The following is an 8,417-nucleotide window of genomic DNA, read 5'->3' on the forward strand; positions in this document are numbered from 1 at the left end:
TATATATTTATATATAATTTCTCTTACAAATGCAACGTAAGGAATCTTTTTTTAAAACCGGCCTCATGGTATGAAATTGGTGTGTGTGTGTGTATGTGGGGAATGTCTGGTTGGGACAGTGTACAAACTTTTAACATGCACAATATACAGTTTCTAATGGCAACGGAGCTGGAAACCGGGACAATTTTACAGTTTGATACAGACCAGAGTGAGGCCTAGGCATAACTGGGAATGTTTTATCTTTTTAATCAAAGATATTACATTTGATTTTTTTTTTTAAATGACAGAAAGCAATATATAACTCGATAAAAAAAAATAATAATATAAATATAAAAGACAGAAATAAGGAGTTTTTCTTTCGTGTGTGTGGCCTGAGTGAGAGAGTTCTGAGACCCACAGACGTTAAATGTTCAACAGAAGAAAACACAGGCCTTCATTCCACCAACCGGTCTCAAAAGTAAAAGCCATTTGTGGTCATGTGAAGAATTATCAAATGAAAAATAATAATAATAATAATAAATTAATTGAATGATCTAATATCTGACCAAACACCCCTGGCACAATCCAAACACGGCAGCCCGGGCTGTGCATCCCATTCCGCCCGGTCAAAGTTTGATCTTTGTCCCTCTGTCTTTTCATGGCCGGCGTTTGGATGGTTCTGGCCACCAAGAGCGGAGAGGGAGAGTCATTCCGTCTTTTCCAACTTGCCGTCTTTGGACGGCATCTCTGTGCCCTTGCGGAGCGGCGTTTTGTCGGCGCTGGCGTTGATCTGGCTGGAGTCGGGCGTGCCGGTGCTCTTGTTGGTGGAGTGTTTCTCCAGGTAGTTGAGCATTTCGCTCAGAATGGTCTGGAAGGTGCTGAGTGCGGCACAGATGGCCGGAGTGCCGAAGCCATGAGTGATCAGACTGCAGGGAGAAGGGAGAGGCTCATAAGGTGTGTGTGTGTGTGTGTGTGTGTGTGTGTGTGTGTGTGTGTGTGTGTGTCTGTGTGTGTGTTACTAATGTAACAGGCTACTGGACATAACGACAGAATTTCATTAAATTAAAATAATGAAACATTATAGACATGTACTTTGATTTGTCTGTGTGTCTGTCTGTATACCTGAAATGTGTGAGGTGTCTCTGGATGTCAAGGTCCAGGATGGGTGTGGGTCTAGAGGAACCCAATGGAGACCGATCCTGACTTAGAAGGTCCTGGAACTCCTTACAAATCTGCCTAGAAGTGCACACACACACACACACACACACACACACAGTTAATACAAATCAACGTATCAACATACATTCTGCTAGTAACGAGCCAGCGTTCATAACTGGTTTGTGTGTGGCATCGTTTGGAACAGTTCAAAGGACTAAAAGCTCCAGAACCGTGAAGCTCTAATGTCAGAACGGAACAGCAATACCTCATAATGTTAATTAATAATCCAGAAATATTCGACCAATAAAGCAATTCACTAGTACTGTATTAAACATATTAAATATCGGCATCTGTAATTTATCAGTCACCACATGTACAGTTACAATAGTCCTATTGTAATATACATTAACTATACATTATTATATATATATTATATATACACACACACACATTTAGTATATATATTATCATATATAGATAGATACATTTTATATCAATTTCATAATTAATTAGTCAAATCTATCTTTGCATCAACTTGATAATTATTAAATTTCTGGATTCTGGATTCTGGATTTCTGCACGAGTTTGTCTGGGAGATCTAAATAATGGCCGGTGACGTGACCCCAAAACTCTCATTTTAACCTGGACACAGGCAGGACAAAACATGGTATAAACACACACACACAGACACACACACACACACACACACACACACACTCTTCTCTTACTTGGTGGCCAGCACCATTTTCTTGCGAGCGCTTTGTTCCTTCGGCTCGGCGTGCTGCCGGGCCAGATGCTCCCCAACCGCTTTTGTTGGGAACTCCGTCTCACAGGTGTAGCCGAAGTCCCGTGCCAGGTGGAGCGCCTCGCCTGCTCCCCGAACCGAGGAGGAGAGAGAGAGAGCGAGAGAGAGAGAGAGAGAGACGGACGGGTCAAAACCTGGGCCCAGCAGAGTAGCCACACGTAGCACCGGCCTTCAGTTCAGTTCCAGCACATTCATTCAGAGCAGACTGAACCGAATCAGTTCACTCGTTCAGTTCAGTAAAGCACAGAAACAAGTGGACGAACCGAGGAGGACAAGAGAGAGACAGGGTCAAAACCCGGGCCACCTCTCCGTCCCCACACATAGCACCGGCCTTCAATTCAGTTCCAGCACATTCATTCAGAGCAGACTGAACCGAATCAGTTCACTCGTTCAGTTCAGTAAAGCACAGAAACAAGTGGAGGAACCGAGGAGGACAAGAGAGAGACAGGGTCAAAACCCGGGCCACCTCTCCATCCCCACACATAGCACCGGCCTTCAATTCAGTTCCAGCACATTCATTCAGAGCAGACTGAACCGAATCAGTTCACTCGTTCAGTTCAGTAAAGCACAGAAACAAGTGGAGGAACCGAGGAGGACAAGAGAGAGACAGGGTCAAAACCCGGGCCACCTCTCCATCCCCACACATAGCACCGGCCTTCAGTTCAGTTCCAGCACATTCATTCAGAGCAGACTGAACCGAATCAGTTCACTCGTTCAGTTCAGTAAAGCACAGAAACAAGTGGACGAACCGAGGAGGACAAGAGAGAGACAGGGTCAAAACCCGGGCCACCTCTCCGTCCCCACACATAGCACCGGCCTTCAGTTCAGTTCCAGCACATTCATTCAGAGCAGACTGAACTGAATCAGTTCACTCGTTCAGTTCAGCAAAGGACAGAAACGAGTGGACGAACCGAGGAGGACAAGAGAGAGACGGGGTGAAAACCCGGGCCACCTCTCCGTCCCCACACATAGCACCGGCCTTCAGTTCAGTTCCAGCACATTCATTCAGAGCAGACTGAACCGAATCAGTTCACTCGTTCAGTTCAGTAAAGCACAGAAACGAGTGGACGAACCGAGGAGGACGAGAGAGAGAGACAGGATTAAAACCCGGGCCCAGCAGAGCAGCCACCTCTCTGTCCCCACACGTAGCACTGGCCTTCAGTTCAGTTCCAGCACATTCATTCAGAGCAGACTGAACCAAATCAGTTCACTCGTTCAGTTCAGTACGAGTGAGAATCGGCTCCCGCTTATTATTTCATAACCATCTCACATCGTGTACTGAAAGGCTTCGGCGTGGTTACCTTCTACTAGAGACGTGAGGAGGGTGACGTTCGCCGCTTTCCTGCGTCCTGCCGGCAAGTTCAGGCCCAGCCGGTCAAGTTTTTCACGAAGGCAGCGTCCACCATTTTTCGACTTCGCCCTGTTAAAAGGTGTAAATTCCCGTTTACTCATTGGCGACATTTCATGGGATTTTTACCACTTTATTAAGCAGCGTGAGGTTTTTTTTTGTTATTCTGCGTTCTGTTTGATGTTGGACTGGAGCAGAGGGAATTTCTCTCTTCTTTCTTTCTCTTCTCCCCCCTTCATTTTGCCTGTCTCTCTCTCTCCTCACTGCCCTCATTTCTGCTCTCGGTCTGGAGAAGCTCATCAATAATGGAGCTCCACGGCTCCCTCTCTCCTCTCCTCCTGCCTTCTCTCATCCTTCTATCCTCTCATCCGCACACACACACACACACACACACACATCTCTCCTTCATCTCAGGGTTAAGTGTCCAGTAATCTTTCACCGCCACTCTCTCTCTCTCGGTTCTTCTAGCAGAACGTGTGGTGCTGCTCTCCTGGCGGATGGACCACCGTGGTGGTGAAGTGTGTGTGTGTGTATGTGTGTGTGTGTGTGATGCTGACCTCCTGAGGATGCCGCCCAGCAGCGACGCGTTCAGACACTCGGGCGGCGACAGGCGCCTCTTCACTTCCGCTATGGTGACCTTGTATTTCGAGGTAGAGCTTAAGAGCGACAGCCTTCCGGGGACCGAGCAGAAGAGGTCCGTGGGGTTCACCACGCACGTACCCCCTGAGAAGCGGCAGGAAAGCGGGCATGAGTACCAACAAGCAGCTCCAGGCACACGATACTACACGCTGGTAGCTGATGAGTGTGTGTGTGTGTGTGTGTGTGTGTGTGAGAGAGAGAGAGAGAGAGAGAGAGAACCAAGGGGGAACCCGACGTTCTGGCCACGCGCACGTCAGTCGTTTAAAAAAAATAAATTCTTTCCTCCACCCGAAGAGATGATAAAATAACCAAACGACGTTTCGATCGGAAGTGGTTTGCGTTTCGCGTTGCCGTGGGCGACGGGAGAGGCGCGCTCCCGCCGGTAGCCCTGGTCGCGCGCCGGGCCCGGAGGCGGCGGCGCAGTTTAAGCGCGCGCAGCTTAGCCCGAGGCGGCGCGCGCGCGCGCGATCACAAATCAGGAATAAAAAAAAGGCCAAAATTAAAGAGAGAGAGAGAGAGAGAAAAAGAGGGGGGCAAATGTCATTTCCGGTTCGGTGTCCGGTTCGGTTCGGTTATAACCGCGGTTACGGCGCGAAAAAGAAGAACTTCGTCACAACTGATGAATTAAAAAAACGCGGACGGACCCGAGCTCAGCCTTGGTTTTCCAAGAGAGAGAGAGAGAGTGTGTGTGTGTGTGTTTTTTTTTTTTATATTTTTTATGAATATTCAACGCCGCCAAAAGCCGCGGTCGGTGTGAACAACATGAAAAACGATCTCGGCGTCATTAGCATATCAAAGCGTCCGCCCGAGGCGAGAGAAGCTATCGATACCGGAGCGCGAGGTGAGCCTGAGATTATTGGCGGTGATGGGCGGCGCGGCGGAATCCCGCGCGCGTCATTAACTGGAAGTGATCGCGCTGGGAGCGCGCCGCGCGGCCCCGACGCCGCGGCCCCGGGCCCTGATGAAAGACCTGAGGACAAAGGCGGTGGATTTATTCTTCTTCTTTTTTTACTGTCAGATGTCTTTCGATTTTTAAAAATTATTCCATGTCTGCACGTATGGTCAAATAGCCAGTCCAAACGAACAATAAAAATCATAATAACAACGTAATTATTGTACAAATTCACCTTCACTTTTTTCATATCGACTGTAAAAATTAAAATCGACGAATAAATAAATTTTGATTAATTTGTGAGAAACGAATAAATGAGTTGTTGTACTAATCGTACAGGTTTTCGTGTTTTCACGTATTTCTCACGCATATTCGATCATAATTAATTTCTTCAATTGAAGCACGTACATAAACGTAACAGAAGTAGTTTGTAGAAGAAGACGTAGTGCTAGTAGTACTACTAGTAGTAGCGATAGTAAAAACAATAGCAACATTACATCTATTAGTCCATCAATAAACTCTGCGGGGAAAATGAAGCAAATTATTTCCAGATGCTGCCTAATTTTCCGTGAAGAACATGTAACACGTGTAGCATATGACACCCTAAACATTATAATCATAAATCATACCTTGTACGGGCCTCGAATAATTTCGTTAAATTCAAAATGTATAGATTTGGCAAACAAAAATGTAAGTGGATTGAGTCTGTAATATTATTATTGTGTTTTTTTTTTTTTCAGAAAAAGAGAAAATAATTATCATTATTTAAATTATTTTCCCAGAACTTCGGGAGGCCGATGGAGGATATGTGTGTGTGTGTGTGTGTGTGTGTGTGTGTTATCTTACCTCTACGGATAACCCCTCCTTGTCCATTAAGCACGAGGCCGCATTGCGCGTCTACGGAGCCCTGAACAGAACAAAAAGCCTCGTCAGCGACTCGAACCCGCTGCCCATTCACTCCGTAAACCCGACCCGTTACGGGGGGGTTTATTTTAGTCTTATCGGTGATGTCATCGGCGTGAGGGACACGAGACATTATCTAAAGAAAAGCGTTAATCTGTCTCTCTCCCACACACACACACACACACACACACACACACGGTCGCGGTGTGTTTAGCGCCATGCTGCCGAGGCCTTGTAAGCCTTTTTAACAAACTCCTGCTCCATTTTTCCCTCTTTCCGCGGATAAAGTGATTATCGAATCAATATACAATACATACAGGCGCGCTCCCGGGGCCGCGCGCTTTTGTCCCGCGTGGCAAATCTTTTTAGCGGCGCGCATCTGCTGCGCCGGAGAAAAGGCCGCGGCCACCTTTTCACGAGTGGGTGGGTGGGTGGGTCCGGCGGCGGAAATAATACGGATAGAAAAATCCGCATTTTATAGCGGCGACGGCGGCGCGTTCTCCGCTCGTGATTCGTCTAATATAAAGTGTTTTTTTTTAATTATTAACAATACCGGTTGCAATAATAAGTATCTTTATAATCATGTACATAAACGTAGAAGCGCATCGTTCGTTCAGTGATGATTTGATATTTCCTTAGAATTTCTACGTCGGTCAATATTGTATAAAGTTGGCCTGTTTTTCCGCAACGCGTGATTATTATTTCGATCGTTGCCTTTATATCTACATAAATACATTTGTGCGGCCGCGTCGCGGTTTTATGATGTAAATGGACTTGATTCGGGTCTATTTCGGGTATAATGCGCCTGATTAGCATGCGTGTGTGTGTGTGTGTGTGTGTGTGTGTTTTAAGTTCAACTTGAACCGCTGACAGCGCTCAGATGTCGCTGCATAAATAACCAGTTGATTGACATTAAACCCCAAATTGGATAAACTACGGGGCTCTACTGCGCGGGGTCCGCCTTTTGTCCGCGCTCTCCCCGATCCCCTAATCCGCCCTTTTAACAGAGAAAAGGGGGAACGGGCGGCTTTTCAGCGCCAATCTGGAGCAGAAAGGAAGTCGACGACTCGACTCGACTCGACTCGACTCGACTAGACTACCTGCAGCTCCTCGGCCCCCGGCGGCGCCAGGCCCAGCCCCGCCCCGGGCAGCAGTCTCTGGTCGGGGTGCACGCCGTACTGGGCCCCGTGGCCCATGAGGGACAGGTCGTGGCGGCGGTACGCGTCCAGGCAGCCCAGCTCCCGCCGCTGCTCGTCCAGGCACGACGTCTTGAGGGCGCTGCGCGCATTGTGGTGCAGGTTGATGAAGTCGGCGGGCTCGCCGTGGTGCAGCTGCTGGTAGTACTGCTGCGTGGGGTGCAGCGGGTTGAGGGAGTAGGCGTCCGGGGTGACGGCCGGGTGGCCGTGCTGGAACTCGTAGTGGAAGGACTGGTGGTGCAGGGGCGTGTACTGGTGGTTGGCGGGGAAGTAGGGGGACGCGAACTCGGCGCCGGCGGCCGGGTAGGTGAGCGGCGAGGACGAGGAGTAGGCGACGGACGAGTTGGCCACCGACTCCAGGCAGCCGAGCTGCATCAGGCGGTAGCTGTTTGATCCGTCGTGACGTATCTGTGGCGGGGCAGAAAAGGGGAGAGACGGCGGGTGAGAGGCGTCATTGCGCGCGAGGCCGTTCCACGGCACGCACGCACGCACGCACGCGAGAGAGAGAGATGGAGAGAGAGAGGAAACGAGCTCAAAGTGGCTTTTAGTACCTGACGGCGGTGTCATCTCCGCGTGCCCGGGAGGGGAGCGCGCGACGCGGCGACGGCGACGGCGGCTCCCGCCCCCCCCCTCTCTTTCTTTTTAAACGTCTTCTCTCTTTCTTACGCGTCTGTCATTTTGCTTAAACAGAATATTCTTCATCGGTCTTCCGTAAAACGCCCCCACGCCGCTTCACGCACCCCGAACGCCGAACGACTTTCCCGCGCCGCGCCGCGCTTATCATTTCATTTTACTTTATTCATTATTTCTTTTTTTTTTTTTCATTTCACTCCCCACACACCCACAAGCAGTCCCCTCAAATCGTACCCACTTTTTACCCCACTCCTGTCGCCCCGCGTCGCCTACAGACGCCGTAACGAGTTTCTCCTCCAGCCGTAACCCTCTTTTTATTAAAAAATAATGAAATAATGACGGTGATGAGCGGAAAGAAACTGAGCCGAAATATATATATATATATAAATATAAATATACCTCCGCGTCGTGGACCAGTCCCGGAAAGGTGGCGGACATCCTCGCGATTCCCGATAAAAAAAGCCGCGACTCTGTCCCCGCGCCGCCGGACAGCAACAAGCACCGAGAGAGAGAGGGAGAGAGAGAGAGAGAGAGAGAGGGGGTAAAAAAAAAAAAAAAAAGACAAACGAGGAGCGGTCCAGAAAAAATCCCCCCGAAAAAGCGGCGCGTGGCCGTGGGAGCGCGCGTGGAAAAGCTGGCGAAAGTCGCTCCCCTCTGCACAAAAGGCGCTCCCCGGCTCGGATTTTGTACTTGCTGGGTATTTCTCCGGCTGATGTCGTAGGTCCCTTGGCGATATCGAAGTTTTGAAAATTAAGCATCAGCATAGAGGAATGGGAGGACAATAGATGGAGGAGAGGAGTCTCATCCCAGGAGACAAGGAATAAATATTGTATCTTCGCCTAATAAGGAACCAAGCGCGCTTTC

At 49.0% G+C, this 8,417-nt stretch overlaps 1 protein-coding gene across 1 annotated transcript; it reads right to left on the reverse strand.

Annotated features, from left to right (window-relative positions):
- On the reverse strand, positions 1-8,107 carry LOC114783664 (transcription factor AP-2-delta). Its single transcript, XM_028969166.1, has 8 exons — positions 7,953-8,107; positions 6,825-7,328; positions 5,668-5,728; positions 3,848-4,013; positions 3,244-3,362; positions 1,866-2,007; positions 1,102-1,215; positions 1-905 (listed from the first exon to the last, which is right to left on the reverse strand). The coding sequence occupies exons 1-8, from the start codon at positions 7,989-7,991 to the stop codon at positions 686-688; spliced, it is 1,365 nt and encodes a 454-aa protein (XP_028824999.1). The 5' UTR covers positions 7,992-8,107; the 3' UTR covers positions 1-685.
- Between the last annotated feature and the right edge of the window lie 310 nt (positions 8,108-8,417).

This window comes from Denticeps clupeoides, unplaced genomic scaffold (genome assembly GCF_900700375.1).
Source record: "Denticeps clupeoides unplaced genomic scaffold, fDenClu1.1, whole genome shotgun sequence".
In the NCBI taxonomy this organism is placed as follows: Eukaryota; Metazoa; Chordata; class Actinopteri; order Clupeiformes; family Denticipitidae; genus Denticeps; species Denticeps clupeoides.

Excerpts from the sequence above, each read along its gene's own strand:
- LOC114783664 (XM_028969166.1), bottom strand. The coding sequence starts at position 7,991 with ATGTCCGCCACCTTTCCGGGACTGGTCCACGACGCGGAG. Across the intron at positions 1,216-1,865 it reads AAAATGGTGCTGGCCACCAA|GCAGATTTGTAAGGAGTTCC; the intron begins GTAAGAGAAGAG and ends GTGCACTTCTAG. Across the intron at positions 906-1,101 it reads AGACACCTCACACATTTCAG|TCTGATCACTCATGGCTTCG; the intron begins GTATACAGACAG and ends TTCTCCCTGCAG.